Below are 22,355 nucleotides of genomic sequence, written 5' to 3'. Positions count from 1 at the left end.
AGGACTTTATGACCATGAGAAACAAGATTCTCTGGTGTGATGAAACCAAGATTGAACTCTTTGGCCTGAATGCCAAGCGTCACATCTGGAGGAAACCAGGCACCGCTCATCACCTAGCCAATACCATCCCTACGGTGAAGCATTGTGATGGCAGCATCATGCTGTGGGGATGTTTTTCAGCGGCAGGGACTGGGAGACTAGACAGGATCGGGGGAAAGATGAACTGAGCAAAGTACAGAGAGATCCTTGATGAAAACCTGCTCCAGAGTGTTCAGGACCTCAGACTGGGTCGAAGGTTCACCTTCCAACAGGACAACAACCCAAAGCACACAGCCAAGACAATGCAGGAGTGGCAAATCTCTGAATGTCCTTCAGTGACCCAGCCAGATCCCAGACTTGAACCCGATCAAACATCTCTGGGGAGACCTGAAAATAGCTCTGCAGAGCTTGAGAAGATATGCATAGAAGAATGGGAGAAACTTCCCAAATACAGGTGTGCCAAGCTTGTAGCGTCATACCCAAGAATCGAGGCTGTAATCGCTGCCAAAGGTGCTTCAACAAAGTACTGAGTAAAGGGTCTGAATACTTATGTCAATGTCATATTTCAGTTTTCTATTTTTAATACATTTGCAAACATTTCTAAAAAACTTTTCTTCGTCATTATGGGTTATTGTGTGTAAATTGAGGGGGGAAGGGGTGTTATAATACATTTTAGAATAAGGCTGTAAGGTAACAAATTGTGTAAAAAGTGAAGGGGTCTGAATACTTTCTTTACACATATACATATTTTTATACACAGGCCAGCATAGTTTCAATGTGGAGCGGCTCTGTATTTATGTCCCTGTTGCTCATCCCATCACTGTCTGGTAATGGGCAGATGGTAATTTGGGCTCAGTGTCCTACTATGTGTTAATGGGCTTGCTGGGTGGCAGACGGCCATTCCGGCTTGCTGTGTGTGTGTTACACAGATGTGTATGTCATGTGGAGCTCTGCGCTGCTTGCTCTCTCCTGTGTGGGAGTAAATCACTACTTTTTGTTACTACTTTTTTCTTTTTAAAAAGGCATTTCATTAAACTCTCCTCTGTACACACACAGGCACACACCAACACACACATGCTGCCCCTCCCACCTTCGATGCTAGGGCTAAGTCAAGCTCCATTGAAGTCATGTGGGTGGGAGGATGTTTTCTAAAGGAAAGGAGAAAAGCATTTGAACTGGAGGCAGGCCGCTACATAACTAGTGGGGAGGGTAAAGTATAGGAGCCAGACTGATGTCTGCATGCTCCTTAGTGTGGGAGCCTGCTTGTCTTCCCACAGCATGTCATCCGCAGCATTGTGTATGAGACAACTAAACACCAAGGAAAGGCTGGGGCTAAATGTCAGGGCACTTCCATCTGGTACAAGGTTAACTGCTGAAGAAAAACAACTCTTGGCAAGATGTGAGGTTGTGTGATGAATGGAGGACTGGATCAAGAAATGGATTGCAGTATAAAACAGACTCTGTTCTCTATAAAACCGCCCGCTTTCCAATACTAATTTGGTTTCTATCTTTGTTGCATTGTCAGAGAACAACCTAGGTCAACAGTTCAGGTTAATAGCTGACAATCAGTGTACTGTATATTCATTTGCAAACAAAGAGGCCATCACAGATGATTGAAGAGGACATCATAGATAGAGTTATGTCTATTAACACACTTGAATTCTACAGTGTTTGGCTTCCTTAAGGTGATAATAAAGATTGCTTTTCTGCAGCATGTAATGATGGTTATTGGAATAAAGCATGAATGGCTACAGAGAACCTCAGTGAGGTCCCTGATGCATCAAGGTCTGCTGCTAGTTTCTCCAGTGCCATTGTCAACTGCCTCTATGAGAACAGGAGATCTAGGAGGAAGGTCCCTCCTGAGATGACGTGGTGGAGGGCGTGAGAGAGCTGCTGCCAACCAATTAGGCTTGATTCTGTCTGCTTGGTCTCTGGGGGTGGACATGCAACAGGCAAACAGAAGAACACCTGTACCACACGCAAATCTACACACACACACACATGAACATACTCCGAAAACAGAATGTTATACAGAATAATATAGACCACTGAAAGGGTCATAACCCTTGACCCAGAGAACATAACCTTTATTATGCATCCGGGTGTCTGTGTGTAGAATGGAGAAAGCTCCCTTGACTATTTGTATTCTGTGGTCATTCATAATGGCTCTGTCAAATGTCATGCTCAGTGTGTGTGTGTGTGTGTGTGTGTGTGTGTGTGACCATGAATATCCACAGTCATGTTTAAGGGTTCTCCATGATAACAGCCTACATGACAGCCTATGGGTTCTTATCTTCTTCCCACAGTGGGTCCTACTGTATCTCCCACCAGCAAGACGTTACAAATGTACTTTTAAGAATCAATTCTCCCCGGAAGCCGAGAAACATACACTACATGACCAAAAGTATGTGGACACCTGCTCATTGGACATCTCATTCCAGAATCATGGGCATTAATATAGAGTTGGTCCCTCCTTTTGCAGCTATAACAACTCTTCTGGGAAGGCTTTCCACTAGATGTTGGAACATTGCTGTGGGGACTTGCTTCCATTCAGCCACTAGAGCATTAGTGAGGTCGGGCACTGATGTTGGGCAATAAGGCTGACTCGCAGTCAGATTTCAATTCATCCCAAAGGTGTTTGATGGGGTTGAGGTCAGGGCTCTGTGCAGGCCAGTCAAGTTCTTCCACACTGATCTCGAGTAACCATTTCTGTATGGACCTCGCTTTGTGCATGTGGGCATTGTCATGCTGAAACAGGAAAAGGCCTTCTCCAAACTATTGCCACAAAGTTGGAGGCAGAAAATAGTTTAGAATGCCATTGTATGCTGTAGCGTTAAGATTTCCCTTCACTGGAACTAAGGGGCCTAGACCATGAAAAACATCCCTAGTCCATTATTCCTCCTCCACCAAACTTTACAGTTGGAACTATGCATTGGGGCAGGTAGCATTCTCCTGGCATCAGCAAACCCAGATTTGTCCATCAGACTGCCAGATGGTGAAGTGTGATTTATCACTCCAGAGAACCCGTTTCCACTGCCCCAGAGTCCAATGGCGGTGAGCTTTACACCACTCCAGCTGTCACTTGGCATTGCGGTGGTGATCTTGGGCTTGTGTGCGGCTGCTCGGCCATGGAAACCCATTTCATGAGATCCCAACGAACAGTTCTTGTGCTGACATTGGTTCCAGAAGCAGTTTGGAACTCGGTAGTGAGTGTTGGAACTGAGGACAGACGATTTTTGCGCGCTGTGTGCTCCAGCACTCGCCAGTCCTATTCTGTGAGCTTGTGTGGCCTACCACTTTATGTCTGAGCCATTGTTGCTCTAAAACGTTTTCACTTCACAATGAAGAGGTGTCCACAACATTTGCATATAATGTCTAAGTTGTTCATGAAGTTCGAATATACAGTGTGTCTTTATCTGTGCTAGAATAGTCTGAGATGTTAAGTTTTACTCTATTTTGGAATGGAGATTGGGTATGCTGCCCTGTCGTTCCCAGCTCTCTGGAGTTGGTACTATTGGCCTGCTTGAGTAGTGTTAATATAGAGCTGAGGAAGAAGTGCTTTATGGATCTCTTTGTAGCTTATACAGTAAGTGTCTATATGGCAAAACCAAATGATTTGGTCAGCTCTGAAACAGATTCTTCCCCTTCAGAGATCCTTCTGTTTAGTCAGGGAAGTGTGTGTGTGTGTGTGTGTGTGTGTGTGTGTACTATTCCACTGACATCTACTCTTTAACAGTACATTTGCGTTCCTGTACCAGTCCTTCTGTGTCGGAGCCAGGATGGAATTACTTCTATTGTTGGTCTTTCTGTTTGTGTGTGTGCTGTTCTTATTGAGTCTGTCTGTGTCAGTCTATACTTTTAAGGTTTGTGCTTTGTATTATTTGTGTATTACAGATATAGTCGCTGAACATTGAACACTTCCTCGTTGGTAATGGACTTGTTCAAAGCTGCCAAACATTGTCTCCATCATTACCAGCTCTCCTGAGTCTAATTATTGTGCATTTGAGAATATGTCAAAAGCACCCTGTCTGTTACACAATGGACAAACTAGACTGTAGTGTAGGCATTATAATCACCAATTTTTTTCCATGTTTCTAAAACAATGAAATCTCTCGAGTGAATGAGAAAGTGCCCATTGCTTTCAGACAGCAGTTTGGAGTCACGCTTCTCACTTGTTTATAGGCACGACATGGCTTTCACCTCTCTACGTGATTATTAAAGAGTTTGACAACCCTGTTTGTAAGCTTTCAAATGATATCAAACCCAGCTGTTTATGTTTTTTCAGTGATGAAAACATGGATGTCTCATGGTAGGGAGGGTATGCAAAAGGGGTCAACTTTGACCACATTTATCTCCTGAATGTTTTGGCAATTATGTCAAGCAAGTCACTTTCTGACCACTCCTACCATGGGCAAACATGCATGGAAGGTTTCGTACCAATCAAAAGTGGGGCAGTCAGAAAGTTATAGAATTACCCTTATGCCAAAATGCTCAGTCTGTCAGCTCCACGTTTTACATGATTGAAGTTAGAAAACTTGAAATGTACCTCTCTGACTTGCTGATCAATCCTCTCTCATCATCCACAGAACAGATATCTGGTTCATCTGTATTGGTGTGATCACAGTGCTGCTCCCATTGTTCCTCTCCTACATCTCCCATAACCACTCTCTCTAACGCATGATGAGAGCTTGCCTATCAGCACAGCAATTCCAGAACAGAATCACTGATAGACTGGTTATGCTAACATTAAAGAGGAGAGATTCAAAGTGGAGCTCTAACCTGGTCAGACTTTATTTACATCCCTATTACACATACTTACTAGAGAATGTCATGGTGACAGGTGGTACTTTTTGAATCTGATTTGAAATCATTACAAATGGTATCATGTGAACATTTTTGAATGAATCACCAAGAAACTGATAGGTATTTGTTAGGTAAGGATAATGCCATTGAATTGTGATCATGTCGTTTGAAATTCTGACTCTCTTTCTTGATTTTCTGCCTCTAGGTGGAGCGGATCATGGACAAGCGGCGCAACAAGAAGGGGAAGTGGGAGTACCTGATCCGGTGGAAGGGTTACGGCAGCAAGGAGGACACCTGGGAGCCCGAGCACCACCTGCTGCACTGTGAGGAGTTCATCGACGGCCTGCATCTGCACACCCAACACAAACAACCCAAACCCCCTAAACTGCCCCCCGGGACGGCTGGGGGACCAGGGAGGCCAGGAGGGCCACCAGGGGGAGTTGGACCACACCTCCTATCCGCCCGTCCCCCCGCCCCAGACACCCCGAGAGCACGAGCAGAGGCACGTAAGAAGAAAAGGACTGGTGTTAGTCCAGGGGCCGGGGTTAATCCTGGGGCAGGAGTAAGGGAGTGCATGCATTTGGGGGTTGGTACTGCAGCTTCTCAGAAGCAGAAGAAGGTGAGCGGAGGAGGAGGAGGGGGTGGGAAGCATGTCTCTCCACACAGGATGACCAAAGCTATGCCGTACAAGGCTCCTCCGGGGGGACTGCAGTTTGTGCCCCCGGTAATGGCCCCTCATAACGGACTACAGAACGGAGAGATGGACCCTGTCCTTTACAGGGCAGCAGCCAGGACACACAGACTGACCCATGACACGGTAGAGAGGGTGATGGGGGGTGTGGAGACCACCGGGACACCACTGGCCAATGAACTAGGTAAGTGCTGCGCTCTGAATGGTGTATATATACACCTTATTATAGATAGCAGGGTCATGAGTTTGTCCTGGACAAGTGACCTGGCCAGAAAACATTTGTGCCCCTAGCTATTGATTGAATGAACATGTGCAGTGATCTCTAGGATTTCTAGTAGGATTGATAGACAGAGGGATAGACGGAACATTTACATCACAGCTTGAGGTGATGCTGGTTTGTTCAGTCAGCTTGCTATCTTGCCAATATGCCAGCCAGTAGGCTTACATAATAGCCCAGTGGAAATTACATTGTTATATTGTTGTTGTCATTTTTAGTTTTCACTCAATTCCGATTCAATGTAGTTTTGTTCTCTATTGAATTACAGTGATTCCAGCGGGATGGGAATATTCATTTGAAATGGAAACGCGTTGTATCCTGGACAGTTAGCTACATGCCATAGTGGATCTGGTAAACCAGGTTGTATCTCTGCATTGTACCAGATGTAGATGAGACAGCCAGAGGATGCCTCCGTAACCTATAGTTGAATGCATGCTCTGAGGTCCTTATGGTTCAGTATTGTACTACTGAGAGTGGTGATAAGGACAGTGAATTTCACTCCCGGGTCACAGTCCAAGACTAGCCTCATTGAGTTAATGATTATATTTATAAAGTCCTTTCCACCTCTGCCAGGGTCAAATCACAATGTGTGGAGGCTGTTTGTCATCACATTGATAGTTAGATTCTTCTACATTTGTCTGGATAGACTGGATGTTTGTCAGTGGTAGTATTTTATGATTTTGTTTTTGTCCAATACCCAAGCAAATCAGTGCCAGGTGGCAAATTTAACACATTACAGCATACTGATGAATTACTGAAAGCAGTTAATGGCCACATTACCACAGTGTGTTACACTTTATAACACAGTACTATTGTACACCTCATATTTATGTTAGGTGTGAATCATGTTCTGTAAAGCATTTTATTGTTGCTGTTAGTTCTCTATTAGCACTCAGGATAAGCAGGAGCCCTTTGCCACGGTAGAGCTGTGAAGAGGTTGAATAATGTTCGCTTATCTGACTAGAACAAGACATGGAAAGTCACTCCATTGATCAAATCAAATGTATTTATAAAGCCCTTCGTACATCAGCTGATATCTCAAAGTGCTGTACATAAACCCAGCCTAAAACCCCAAACAGGAAGCAATGCAGGTGTAGAAGCACGGTGGCTAGGAAAAACTCCCTAGAAAGGCCAAAACCTAGGAAGAAACCTAGAGAGGAACCAGGCTATGAGGGGTGGCCAGTCCTCTTCTGGCTGTGCCGGTTGGAGATTATAACAGAACATGGCCAAGATGTTCAAATGTTCATAGATGACCAGCAGGGTCAAATAATAATAATCACAGTAGTTGTCGAGGGTGCAGCAAGTCAGCACCTCAGGAGTAAATGTCAGTTGGCTTTTCATAGCCGATCATTAAGAGTATCTCTACCACTCCTGCTGTCTCTAGAGAGTTGAAAACAGCATGTCTGGGACAGGTAACACGTCCGGTGAACAGGTCAGGATTCCATAGCCGCAGGCAGAACAGTTGAAACTGGAGCAGCAGCACAGCGAGGTGGACTGGGGACAGCAAGGAGTCATCATGCCAGGTAGTCCTGAGGCATGGTCCTAGGGCTCAGGTCCTCCGAGAGAAAGAGAGAATTCGAGAGAGCATACTTAAATTCACACAGGACACCGGATAAGACAGGAGAAGTACTCCAGATATAACAAACTGACCCTAGCCCCCCGACAGAAACTACTGCAGCATAAATACTGGAGGCTGAGACAGGAGGGGTCAGGAGACACTGTGGCCCCATCCGATCATACCCCCGGACAGGGCCAAACAGGAAGGATATAACCCCACCCACTTTGCCAAAGCACAGCCCCCACACCACTAGCGGGATATCTTCAACCACCAACTTACCATCCTGAAACAAGGCCGAGTATAGCCCACAAAGATCTCCGCCACGGCACAACCCAAGGGGGGCGACAACCCAGACAGGAAGATCAAGTCAGTGACTCAACCCACTCAAGTGACGCACCCCTCCTAGGGACGGCATGAAAGAGCACGAGTAAGCCAGTGACTCAGCCCCTGTAATAGGGTTAGAGGCAGAGAATCCCAGTGGAGAGAGGGGAACCGGCCAGGCAGAGACAGCAAGGGCGGTTCGTTGCTCCAGTGCCTTTCCGTTCACCTTCACACTCCTTGGCCAGACTACACTCAATCATATGACCCACTGAAGAGATGAGTCTTCAGTAAAGACTTAAAGGTTGAGACTGAGTCTGCGTCTCTCACATGGTTAGGCAGACCATTCCATAAAAATGGAGCTCTATAGGAGAAAACCCTGCCTCCATCTGTTTGCTTAGAAATTCTAGGGACAATTAGGAGGCCTGCGTCTTGTGACCGTAGCGTACGTGTAGGAATGTACAGCAGGACTAAATCAGAAAGATAGGTAGGAGCAAGCCCATGTAATGCTTTGTAGGTTAGCAGTAAAACCTTGAAATCAGTCCTTGCCTTAACAGGAGGAAGCCATTGTAGGGAGGCTAGCACTGGAGTAATATGATCACATTTTTGGGGTTCTAGTCAGGATTCTAGCAGCCGTATTTAGCACTTCCTTATGTTTGAAACACATGCTTCTATCGAGGGCGATTTTGGGGCTTCACCATGTTTCATTGATGTACAGCTGTGTGTCATCCGCATAGCAGTGAAAGTTAACATTATGTTTTCGAATGACATCCCCAAGTGGTAAAATATATAGTGAAAACAATAGTGGTCCTAAAACGGAACCTTGAGGAACACCGAAATGTACAGTTGATTTGTCAGAGGACAAACCATTCACCGAGACAAACTGATATGTTTCCAACAGATAAGATCTAAACCAGGCCAGAACTTGTCCGTGTAGACCAATTTGGGTTTCCAATCTCTCCAAAAGAATGTGGTGATCGATGGTATCAAAAGCAGCACTTAAAGTCTAGGAGCACGAGGACAGATGCAGAGCCTTGGTCTGATGCCATTAAATTGTCATTTACCACCTTCACAAGTGCAGTCTCAGTACTATGATGGGGTCTAAAACCAGACTGAAGCATTTCGTATACATTGTTCGTCTCCAGGAATGCAGTGTTGCTGCGCAACAGCTTTTTTTTTAAATTGAGAGGAATGGAAGATTCGATTTGCGTCAAACATACGAAGAAAAGCCAAAAGCAGGCATGCTTGTATTACACTTGAACAGTGATTTTTGCAGGGCACATATTTGTCTGAAACTCTTGTAAAAAGCATAAAACATCTGTGTTTCCACAGAAACCCTTTGTGTCTTTCCACAGATTATTATTGTTTTCCAATCCAGAGTCACTTAGACCCCAGCTGAAAGACACAGCAATGGGCTCATAAATGTGACCTGTTTCACGTCGTACGTGAAACAGGTCGTACGTCACTACTTCACAGGAGAGGCATTTGAATGTAATCTTTTTATTTTTATAAAATTCCTTTTTTGACAGAAATGCCTTCTGGATTATGTGATCTTTCATGTGTCTTAATAACAAACTTGTAAGCCATGTGTAAATAGAAATACAATAGTTAAATTACGAGCCTAGTTGGTTTAGCCACAGAAAAAGGCAGGAACCTGCCCGCTAGCCATGATTGGCTGAGATAATGGCTGGGCTTGACATGCAGAGAGATGAGTTTGGATTGGTCTGCCATGTAGCATGCTTCTGTCTATAACATGAGCTGCTCAGTATGTGAAGATAATCCTTGGAGAACTGAAAAAGTGTTGCTACTAGAGGTCGACCTATTAATTAGGGCCAATTTTTAAATTAGGGCTGATTTCAAGTTTTCATAACAATCGGTAATCTGCATTTTTCGATGCCGATTATGGCCGATTACATTGCAATCCACGAGGAGACTGTGTGGCAGGCACCTGTTACGCGAGTGCAGCAAGAAGCCATGGTAAGTTGTTAGCTAGCATTAAACTTATCTTATAAAAAACAATCAATCTTAGCATAATCACTAGTTAACTACACATGGTTGATGATATTACTAGTTTAACTAGCTTGTCTTGCGTTGCATAAAATCAATGCGGTGCCTGTTAATTTGTCATCGAATCACAGCCTACTTCAACTTCGCCAAAAGGGTGACAATTTAACAAAAGAGCATTCGTGAAAAAAGCACAATCGTTGAACAAATGTACCTAACTATAAACATCAATTCCTTTCTTAAAATCAATACACAAGTACAGTGCCTTGCGAAAGTATTCGGCCCCCTTGTACACAATCATGAAGTGTGAAGAATCAAACAACAAGACTTTTTTTAACAAATCAAAAACTTTGGGCGTGCAGAATTATTCAGCCCCTTAAGTTAATACTTTGTAGCGCCAGCTGCGAGTGCCTTGCCATTCCATTGTAGATTTTGCTTTTGTTTTGGATCATTGAAAGTATTCGGCCCCCTTGTACTTTGCGACCTTTTGCCACATTTCAGGCTTCAAACATAAAGATATAAAACTGTGGAAACTTTTTTTTGTGAAGAATCAACAACAAGATTGGGACACAATCATGAAGTGGAACGACATTTATTGGATATTTCAAACTTTTTAACAAATCAAAAACTGAAAAATTAGGCAGTGCAAAATTATTCAGATGGTTCCATATTTCACTGAAAGAATAAACATTTTGTTTTCAAAACGATCGTTTCTGGATTTGACCATATTAATGACCTAAGGCTCGTATTTCTGTGTGTTTATTATATTATAATTAAGTCTATGATTTGATATTTGATAGAGCAGTCTGACTGACCGTTGGTAGGCAGCAGCACGCTCGTAAGCATTCGTTCAAACTAGAGGTCGACCGATTAATCGGAATGGCCGATTAGTTGGGGCCGATTTCAAGTTTTCATGCCGGCCGGTAATCGGCATTCTTGGACACCGATTATGGCCGATTACATTGCACTCCACGAGGAGACTGCGTGGCAGGCTGACTACTTGTTATGCGAGTGCAGCAAGGAGCCAAGGTAAGGTGCTAGCTAGCAGTAAACTTATCTTATAAAAACAATCAATCTTCTCATAATCACTAGTTAACTACACATGGTTGATGATATTACTGGTTTATCTAGCTTGTCTTGGGTTGCATATAATCGATGCAGTGCCTGTTAATTTATCATTGAATCACAGCTTACTTCGTCGAACGGTGATTTAACCTCTCTGGGATATGTGGGATGCTAGCGTCCCACCTGGCCAAAAGCCAGTGAAAATGCAGTGCGCCAAATTCAAATAAATTACTATAAATATCAAACTTTCATGAAATCACACATGTAAGATACCAAATTAAAGCTACACGTGAATCCAGCCAACATGTCAGATTTCAAGAAGGCTTTCCGGCGAAAGCAAATGATTCTGTTATCTGAGGGTAGCAACTCCGTAAACAAAGACAGAAAACATATTTCAACCCTGCAGGCGCGACACAAAACTCAGAAATAAAAATATAAATCATGTTATACTCACAGACATGATTCAAACAGTTTTAGAAACTTCAGTGTTTTCTATCCAAATATACTAATAATATACATATCTTATCTTCTGGGGATTAGTAGCAGGCAGTTGAATTTGGGCATGCATTTCATCCGGACTTGAAAATACTGCCCCCTGTCACCAAGAAGTTAACAAGCGCTTTCGCGAAAAAAGCATTGTCGTTGCACCAATGTGTACCTAACCGTAAACATCAATGCCTTTCTTAAAATCAATACACTAGCATATATTTTTAAACCTGCATATTTAGTTAATATTGCCTGCTAACAAGAATGTATTTTAACTAGGGTAATTGTGTCACTTCTTTTGCGTTCTGTGCAAGCAGAGTCAGGGTATATGCAGCAGTTTGGGCCGCCTGGCTCATTGTGAACTGTGTGAAGACCATTTCTTCCTAACAAACACCAGAATTAATTTGCCAGAATTGTACATAATTATGACATAACATTGAAGGTTGTGCAATGTAACAGCAATATTTAGACTTAGGGATGCCACCCATTAGATAAAATATGGAACGGTTCCGTATTTCACTGAAAGAATAAACGTTTTGTTTTCGAAATGATAGTTTCCGGATTTGACCATATTAATGACCTAAGGCTCGTATTTCTGTGTGTTATTATAATTAGTCTATGATTTGATAAAGCAGTCTGACTGAGTGGTGGTAGGCAGCAGCAGGCTCGTAAGCATTAATTCAAACAGCACTTTCCTGCATTTGCCAGCAGCTCTTTGCTGAGCTTCAGGCATTGCGCTGTTTATGACTTCAAGCCTATAAATTCCAGAGATTAGGCTGGCAATACTAAAGTACCTATTAGAACATCCAATAGTCAAAGGTATATGAAATACAAATAGTATAGAGAGAAATAGTCCTATAATAACTACAACCTAAAACTTCTTACCTGGGAATATTGACGACTCATGTTAAAAGGAACCACCAGCTTTCATATGTTCTCATGTTCTGAGCAAGGAACTTAAACGTTAGCTTTTTTATATGGCACATATTGCACTTTTACTTTCTTCAACACTGTTTTTGTATTATTTAACCAAATTGAACATTTTTCATTATTTATTTGAGACTAAATTGATGTTATTTATGTATTATATTAAGTTAAAATAAAAGTGTTAATTCAGTATTGTTGTAATTGTCATTATTATTACAAATAGATATATATAAAAATCGGCCGATTTAATCGGTTTCAGCTTTTTTTGGTCCTCTAATTATCGGTATCGGCATTGAAAAATCATAATCGGTCGACCTCTAATTGCTACTGCTCAAAACAACATTTCTGCCCTGAATTTACCAGGTGCTATCGACAAAGATCAGTGGGAAAAAGTTGTGATGGACTACTTTCTGCACACGGTCAGTGTGAACTGGAGTGACTTGACACAACGCGGACCAAACGTGTTGTACAAACAAAACAGAAACACAGGACAACTTATTTAGTCAGCTGAAGGGATTCCCAGAATGCTTTGAAGAATTCATCCATGTTTACGGGTAAGAGTCTAGCTACATTTTCAGATATTATACTTTTCTAATTTTGTCAAAAAAAGTTGTTTTCATTGCAAGTGAACTGTTAGCTAGCGAGCATTAGCTTGCTGGCTCGCTGGCTAATGTTGCGTGTATGATCTGTGTAGTAATATTATTTGTAGTAATATTATTTGTATCTCAGAAAGCCTTTTGCATTGCTAGTTCTAGCCTAATGTTAGCTAAATAGCTAACAATGAACCTAACGTGAACTAACTCACTTTTGTACATTGCGCTGGTCCGTACAATTTACCTTATTTTAACGCCCCAAAAACGTAATACTTCCAGATCAACTGTAATACCAATACCATTGTAAAGAACAACTTCTCCTCTTTCCAACAAAATCAATGACGAGACCTTCATGATGCCCATCTCTGCATGATTCAAGAAGGCAATGAGCTCCGTCTGTTTAAAAAAAAGGGGCGGGTTGGGAAGCTGCATGATTCAAGAAGGCAATGAGTCATGATAGCTTGCAGTGATGATGCAAAAATTGACTAGGTATTTCCCTTACCCTGTCTCTGTCCCTTTCTTGTTTTTAAATGGTGAGGGAAGTGCTACACCTGGTGGAGAGAGGGTGTAAGACAGAATTAGTTGCTTTTTGTGTGCTGTACGTTATGTCATGACACGTCACAATTTAACATACAGCGTCGGAGGGGTCAGTTTTTTTCTCTATAGAGCCACTACCATGTCAATCAACGCTTGAATAGATATGTAGTTCACACCCCAGATTTTGATGTCAACACAGTTGCTACAGTCCCATTAGTTTTCATTGCGGCCTTGTTTGAATGTCGCGGTTGCGCAAATTTGTACTGAATGGGGTTAGTCACCGTTAGTTGGTTAGCTTTAGCTACCTGCAGAAACATACTACAGCATTTCATGCATGGTGGCTAGCTATGACAATCAGTTTGTATTGCTAGTAGTATGGTTGGGATTATGATTCATTGTTTACCTAGCTAGCTACATGTCTAAACAAAAGACTTTGCCAGATTAAATGACCCATCAAGTTAGCCAGGTGTGTCTGGGGGTGAATACGGCCATCTATTGCATTTCATAAACATGTGTACATGTCTAGACAATAGTGACCAATCCCAGCTAGATGTGACTGGTGGGAGGTTAAAGCAGTTCTTTCACATGACCCATCAATTTAGGTGTGTCTCGGTAAGCATCATCTAATAATTATAACATATTTATACAACATTTTTATCAGAACACTTTCTGTTTTGATATTGCTACTATGCAAATATACAAGTAACCATTTCACTGTACTGTTTACACCTTTGTGTTTGATATTGTGTGTGTTTACCAAAGACGTTAATGTGAACAACAACATTACCTGCACTAAAGTCAGATTAGTATATAGGCAAAGGACTACATAGTGTATTGTTACCTGGAGTTTTTCCTTATTGTAGGCTACTACATTCACCACTTTTAGTCTTGAAATCTTTGGGTCTCTACTACAATACCTTACTCACTCTGTTTAGCACATGGCCTCGCATGTAAATCTCTAAAGAGATGGGCGGGGCTAAAGGTTAGGAGGGTGTGAACGATGATGGGGCTAACCTTTAGCCCCGTCCAATGTGTAGACAAAGAAGAGCTCTACAGTAGGTGTACCAAAACATTCAAGGGACATTTCCTCAAAAGTGAGGTTACAAGTTTAACTTTCAAAGCAGAATTACTTTCCCATTGTTCCTCATCTGCAGTGTATGATATACCATTTTGTAGCTGTGAATCACTACTTTTGTCCAACGTAAAAAACACAATTTAAAACTTTTCCACATAAGACCGAATCAAGGTGGTCGATCACAAATTAGCTACAGTCCCTTATGCTTTGCATTATCGTCTCTACCTCTGTCTATCGTGAAAGCAGGACAGGGTTAACGTTTTAATGTCATCAATCTATATACTTCCACTATACGGATTCATTAGTGTCACTTTGCCTTCATAGAAACATTTGCCTCAATATGGTCTCATCGCAACGAGTGTAATAGTTTATTGGTCGAGTGATAATCTATGATGTCTAAGATAACCGAGGAGAAATGTCTGTCACGCTTACAGCTAGCCTTGGAGTCTAACATCTGGCTGGGGTCTGGGGACTCTGAAAGGCCTACCTACCCCTGAGGGATCAAGCCAAGGTTTGAACACGGTTTGCCAGCATTTACACTAGCTGTCACGACTTCCGCCGAAGTTGGTCCCTCTCCTTGTTCGGGCGGCGTTCGGCGGTCGACGTCACTGATCCATTGCCGATCCACTTTTGATTTTCCATTGGTTTTCTCTGGTCTTCCATCACACCTGGTTCCAATTCCATCAATTACATGTTGTGTATTTTAACCCTCTGTTCCCCCCATGTACTTGTCCGTAATTGTTTCTTGTAGTGCTTGTGCATGGTATGCTGGTGATTACAGGGTTTTGTTTGACCCATTTCATGTATTGTTCTGTTGACGGTGGTTTATGTTAATTAAACGACACCGTGGTAAATCAGTTTTCTCTCTCCTGCGCCTGACTTCTCTGCCGCCAGTACGCACCTCATTACACTAGCTCTTTTTCCCATGGTCAAATCAGATCATAGAATAGTTGTGCTGAAACATTTGTTGTGATAAAATATATTTGTAGGAATAGAATAAATGATCATTGTAGTTGCTAATCTCTCAATGGGTCAAGTTATGTTTGCCTTGGTCAGTAACTAAATGTTGGTCCCTGTTTGGTCTTCTGTGATCAGCAGTGCTCAGTAATGGTTCTATGTAGACCTGTAAACAAAATGAGTCACATTGTCTCTCTCTGAGGATCATGGTCTTCCATTTGAATGTTGTCACAGCCATAGTTTACCCCAGACTGGGGCCTTGGTGTGAATCCATTCTCTCTGCTCATTTGCAGTCATTCCTCTTTCATTGACTTAGAGACTAATAGAATCGAGATGGGGTCTGATTCAATAGTTATGATACGTTGACAAGAGAGCAGCATGCAAAATGGGGATGTTGCCTGATGACAAAGAAAATTGATATAGCCTTCTCACTCTTTCAAGGGAGTATTTTAAGAAAGAGTCTGAATAGACATGCAAACAGAGCAATATAGATGATAGAGGTCGACCGATTATGATTTTTCAATGCCGATACCGATTATTGGAGGGCCAAAAAAGCCGATACCGATTAATCGGGCGATTTATAAAAAAAAGATATATATATATATATATATATATATATTTATATATATTTTTTTAATGTATTTGTAATAATGACAATTGCAACAATACTGAATGAACACTTATTTTAACTTAATATAATACATCAATAAAATCAATTTAGCCTCAAGTAGATAATGAAACATGTTCAATTTGGTTTAAATAATGCAAAAACAAAGTGTTGGAGAAGAAAGTAAAAGTGCAATATGTGATATGTAAGAAAGATAACGTTTCAGTTCCTTGCTCAGAACATGAGAACATATGAAAGATGGTGGTTCCTTTTAACATGAGTCTTCAATATTCCCAGGTAAGAAGTTTTAGATTGTAGTTATTATAGGACTATTTCCCTCTATACCATTTGTATTTCATTAACCTTTGACTATTGGATGTTCTTATAAGCACTTTAGTATTGCCAGTGTAACAGTATAGCTTCCGTCCCTCTCCTCGCTCCTCCCTTGGCTCGAACCAGCAACACAACGACAACAGCCACCATCGAAGCAGCGTTACCCATGCAGAGCAAGGGAAACAACCACCCCAAGGCTCAGAGCGAGTGAAGTTTGAAACGCTATTAGCGCGCGCTAACTAGCCAGCCATTTCACTTCGGTCACACCAGCCTCATCTCGGGAGTTGATAGGTTTGAAGTCATAAACAGCGCAATGCTTGACGCACAACAAAGAGCTGCTGGCAAAATGCACGAAAGTGCTGTTTAAATGAATGTTTACGCACCACCGCTCAGTCAGATACTTTGATACCTGTATGCTCAGTCAGATTATATGCAACACAGGACACGCTAGATAATATCTAGTAATATCACCAACCATGTGTAGTTAAATAGTGATTATGATTGATTGTTTTTTACAAGATAAGTTTAATGCTAGTTAGCAACTTACCTTGGCTTACTGCATATGCGTAACAGGCAGTCTCCTTGTGGAGTGCAACGAGAGAGAGGCAGGTCGTTATTGCGTTGGACTAGTTAACTGTACGGTTGCAAGATTGGATCCCCTGAGCTGACAAGGTGAAAATCTGTCTTTCTGCCCCTGAACGAGGCAGTTAACCCACCGTTCCTAGGCCGTCATTGAAAATAAGAATGTGTTCTTAACTGACTTGCCTCGTTAAATAAAGATTAAATAAAGTTGTAAAAAAATAAATAATAATAAACGGCAAATCAGCGCTCAAAAATACAGATTTCCGATTGTTATGAAAACTTGAAATCGACCCTAATTAATCGTCCATTCCGATTAATCGGTTGACCTCTAATAGATGACCAAGTTTTTTTGCTTTGATATCAGTAATGCACATCCCAGCTCAACAGAAGTTAAATATTAAAATATGATTTGCATGTCTATTGTGTCACAAGCTGAGCTGGCACTTTCAGTACTACTGTGTGCACAAAAGCTGTCTCTGAATAAGTCTTCCAATGAAGAGGCTCAAGTACACCCCTTGAGATTAGAGGTCGGAATGGCCGATTTAATTAGGGCCGATTTCAAGTTTTCAAAACAGTCGGTAATCAGCATTTTTGGACACTGATTATGGCCGATTATATTGCAATCCATGAGGAGACTGCATGGCAGGCTGACTACCTGTTATGCGAGTACAGCAAGGAGCTAAGGTAAGGTGCTAACTAGCATTAAACTTATCTTATAAAAAACAATCAGTCGTAACATAATCACTAGTTAACTACACATGGTTGATGATTTTACTAGTTTATCTAGCTTGTCCTGCGTTGCATATAATCGATGCGGTGCCTGTTAATTTATCATTGAATCATAGCCTACTTTGCCAAACGGATGATTTAACAAGCGCATTTGCGAAAAACGCACTGTGTACCTAACAATAAACATCAATGCCTTTCTTAAAATCAACACACAGAAGTATATATTTTTAAACCTGCATATTTAGTTAATATTGCATGCTAACATGAATTTCTTTTAACTAGGGAAATTGTGTCACTTCTCTTGCGTTCTGTGCAACAGAGTCAGGGTATATGCAGCAGTTTGGGCCGCTTGGCTCATTGTGAACTGTTTGAAGACTATTTCTTCCTAACAAAGACAGCCAACTTTGCCAACGGGGGATGATTTAACAAAAGCGCATTTGCGAAAAATTCACAATTGTTGCACGAATGTACCTAACCATAAACATCAATGCCTTTCTTAAAATCATATTTTTTTAAACCTGCATATTTAGTTAAAAGAAATTCAGGATAGCAGGCAATTTTAAACTAGGGAAATTGTGTCACTTCTCTGCATTCATTGCATGCAGAGTCAGGGTATATGCAGCAGTTTGGGCCGCCTGACTCTTTGCGAACTAATTTTCCAGAATTTTACTTAACTTCTTCGAGATAGGGGGCGCTCTTTTAATTTTTGGATAAAAAATGTTCCCGTTTTAAACAAGATATTTTGTCATGAAAAAATGCTCGACTATGCATGTAATTGACAGCTTTGGAAAGAAAAAACTCTGACGTTTAGATATTATCTGTGAGTGCCCCAGAACTAATGCTACAGGCGAAACCAAGATGAAATTTCATACAGGAAATGCCCCAGATTCTGAAGGCGCTGTGTTCCAATGTCTCCTTATATGGCTGTGAATGCGCCAGGAATGAGCCTGCCCTTTCTGTCGTTTCCCCAAGGTGTCTGCAGCATTGTGACGTATTTGTAGGCATATCATTGGAAGATTGACCATAAGAGACTACATTTACCAGGTGTCCGCCCGGTGTCCTGCGTCGAAATTATTGCGTAATCTCTAGGTCCATGCGCGTTCCATTTCTTCAGAGGAGAAACTAAACTGCCACGAATGATTTATCATCGATAGATATGTGAAAAACACCTTGAGGATTGATTCTAAACAACGTTGTTAACAAAACAAATTGTTAACAGCAATATTTAGACTTATGGATGCCACCCTTTAGGTTAAATAAAGAACGGTTCCGTATTTCACTGAAAGAATAAACATTTTGTTTTCAAAATGATCGTTTCCGGATTTGACAATATTAATGACCTAAGGCTCGTATTTCTGTGTTATTATATTATAATTAAGTCTATGATTTGATAGAGCAGTCTGACTGAGCGATGGTAGGCAGCAGCAGGCTCGTAAGCATTCATTCAAACAGCACTTTTGTGCGTTTTGCCAGCAGCTCTTCACAATGCTTCAAGCATTGCGCTGTTTATGACTTCAAGCCTATCAACTCCCGAGATAGGCTGGCAATACTAAAGTACCTATTAGAACATCCAATAGTCAAAGGTATATGAAATACAAATGGTAGAGACAGAAATAGTCATATAATAACTACAACCTAAAACTTCTCACCTTGGAATATTGACGACTCATGTTAAAAGGAACCACCAGCTTTTATATGTTCTGAGCAAGGAACTTAAACGTTAGCTTTCTTACATGGCACATATTGCACTTTTACTTTCTTCTCCAACACTTCCAACTGCATTATTTAAACCAAATTGAACATGTTTCATTATTTATTTGAGACTAAATAGATTTTATTGATGTATTATATTAAGTTAAAATAAGTGTTCATTGTTCATTCAGTATTGTTGTAATTGTCATTTACTTATTATTAATATATAAGAATTGTCCGATTTAATCGGTATCGGCTTCTTTTGGTCCTCTAACTGTATCGGCGTTGAAAAATCATAGTCGGTCGACCTCTACTTGAGATGCACCATGTCGTTTTCCAGGAAAGTCTCTAAATTAGGGTGCCCTGCTCTGACTCCTGATGGATCCTCAGCTCATCACGCACTCTGCCCATCACGCACTCTGCCCATCACGCACTCTGCCATCACGCACTCTGCCCATCACGCACTCTGCCATCATGCACTCTGCCCATCACGCACTCTGCCCATCACACACTCTGCCCATCACACAATCTGCCCATCACACACTCTGCCCATCACACACTCTGCACATCACTCACTCTGCTCCATATGTTCCAACAGGCTCCACACTCTCCAACGGTGAGGTGAATCTGCACAGCTCTGTGAAGAGGAAGCTTGGAGAGGACAAAGGCTACGTGTTCGACAAGCGGCTGAGGTACAACGTGCGGCAGAACGAGACCAACTGTCGATTCCGTGACATTGTCGTCAGGAAGGAGGAGGGCTTCACGCACGTGCTGCTCTCCAGCCAGACGTCTGACAACAACGCACTAACACCAGAGGTAGATTCTTTGACACACAGAAATAGGACTCATAAGCTATGCATTGCCTTTTTGAATAATTCAGTACCTAGTATTTTCTTCCCTTGTATGTACTGTTGTACCGGAGCACTACATAATGTATATGTCACTATGCATTGCCTCACATTGTAAATGAGTAACAATGTGAATCGACTGAATTACGGCCCATTGCAGACTATTGTGTTATGTGATTTCTAAGGATATCTCAATAGGAAGATTCTGACAGAGAAATGAATACCTCACCGATGGTGTTATATTTTGCTGCCAAAAGCCTTTTATTGCCTTGACATAAAACTCAGCGTAGAAGAGTTTTTTTCTATTTGTATTACACACTGGGAATGGATTGTGTTTGTGTAAAAGATGTCTTTTGTCAAAGTATGCCTTCACAGTGGTTCTCCGCAGTACTTTCTTCACTTCAAACAACTGTACTGAGTGGCTCAAACGCCGATCCATTACGTAGCGTTAGTGGCGGTGAAAAAATGCTGAGAGTCGATACGGGAGAAGCCCCACTGCCTCTCAAATGACACTGGTGCCCAGTTATGTGCCCAGTTACGACTACGAGTAATGAGAGCACAGCACAAGAGAACACCACAGCAACTGTCACAAGTTCTGCTGCAACAGTGGGCCACAAACAGATGCAGGTATGTGTCTGTGGTTGGAGGAAAGTTACATCACACCATGGGTTGAGGATCCACCAGGGGAAGAAGGGGTGTTTGGGTAAAGAGAGACAGAGAACTCGCATTGATTACTTTCTGTGAAAGCGATCAAATCAGTCGAATGAAGCACAGCAACTGGACGTAAACCATAGTTTGCAGTGCATCAGTACCACTGTCATGGAGGACGTAAACTCAAGCACCGAAGTAACAACTGAGGTGGAACCAACAACAGGAGTGGAACTCACCCAGCCTCCCAGACCTGCAGTCGAGAGGAGACTGCCAGGGCACAGACCGTATGTGAAGTGGCCTGGCGCCAGTGACAAGAAGTTGTGGGAAACAGTGAATACTGACCTTACCTTGACCCTCGAGAAACTTCGAGGCACAGTGGAGAAGAAGTTGGAGAGGATGGGGGACATCATCTATGAGTACGGGACAGAAAGATTTGGAGTGGAAGAGGCAAAAGGCGGGAGAAAGGTTCCAACCCCACCAGTTTCCAGGAGGCAACAAGAAATCAAGTGCCTCGTTCAAGAAAGGCGGCAGCTTAAGAAACAGTGGAAGAAGGCCTCGGAAGTGGAAAAGGAGGGCATAGAGGCACTTCAGGCTGACATCAAAACCCGGTTGGCATCCCTCCGTAGAGCAGAGAACCTACGGAAACGCAGAAGGAAGAAAGAGCAAACTAGAACTCGATTCTATAAAGATCCCTTCAAGTTCCTTAAAAGTCTCTTCACAAAGGAAAAAAGTGGAGCTCTAAAAACAACAAAGAAAGACCTAGAGGAGCACCTGAGAACAACAAACTTTGACTCAAAGTGACATGAACATCTGGCCATCCCATCAGATATCCCACCCATTGAACCCCCGGAACATCATATTGAGACCAGCCCTCCGACATGGAAAGAGGTGGAAAACACAGTTCGACGGGCAAGAACAGCATCAGCCCCGGGGCCAAATGGAGTCCCGTACAAAGTGTATAAGAACGCACCAGACGTCCTGAGGTTCCTCTGGAGGCTTATGAGAACAGCTTGGCAGAAGAAGATAATACCCAAAGTGTGGCGTAGGGCAGGCGGGGTCCTGATCCCTAAGGAGAAGGATGCAGTGAACATCAGCCAATTCCGCCCAATCTCCTTACTGAATGTCGAGGGTAAAATCTTCTTTAGGGTCATTGCCCAGAGGATGGCCGAGTACCTGCAAAGGAATGCGTACGTCGATACATCTGTACAGAAGGCAGGAATATCAGGGTTCTCTGGCTGCTTGGAACATTCCAGCATGATCTGGCACCAGATCCAAATGGCCAAGGTGGAGAAAAGGGACCTCCATGTAGTCTTCCTCTACCTCGCCAATGCATTTGGTTCTGTGCCCCATGAACTCCTGTGGTCTGCCTTCAGATTTTTCCACATACCGGACACTATCACAAACCTGGTGAAGTCGTACTTCCAGGATCTGCAGTTCTGCTTCACCACCTCAGAGTTCACCACCTCATGGCAGTGCCTAAATGTAGGTATAATGGCGGGATGTACCATTTCTCCGTTGGCATTCACAATGGCAATGGAGGTTATCATCAGATCCTCAAAATGGGTTGCTGGTGGACAGCGAGT

At 42.4% G+C, this 22,355-nt stretch overlaps 1 protein-coding gene across 1 annotated transcript in view; it reads left to right on the top strand.

Annotated features, from left to right (window-relative positions):
- The window catches only part of LOC112249262 (chromodomain Y-like protein 2), a 48,140-nt gene that overhangs the window by 5,619 nt on the left and 20,166 nt on the right, over nt 1–22,355 (top strand). The window contains exons 2-3 of the mRNA XM_042319621.1: nt 5,048–5,717; nt 19,872–20,089. Coding sequence (XP_042175555.1) covers nt 5,048–5,717; nt 19,872–20,089 — 888 coding nt within the window. The remainder of the gene's footprint in view (nt 1–5,047; nt 5,718–19,871; nt 20,090–22,355) is intronic.

The sequence above is a fragment of the Oncorhynchus tshawytscha genome, unplaced genomic scaffold (genome assembly GCF_018296145.1).
Source record: "Oncorhynchus tshawytscha isolate Ot180627B unplaced genomic scaffold, Otsh_v2.0 Un_scaffold_4_pilon_pilon, whole genome shotgun sequence".
NCBI lineage: Eukaryota > Metazoa > Chordata > Actinopteri > Salmoniformes > Salmonidae > Oncorhynchus > Oncorhynchus tshawytscha.
Note: the sequence above shows the minus strand (reverse complement) of the source record. Positions and strands in the feature narration are given on the sequence as shown.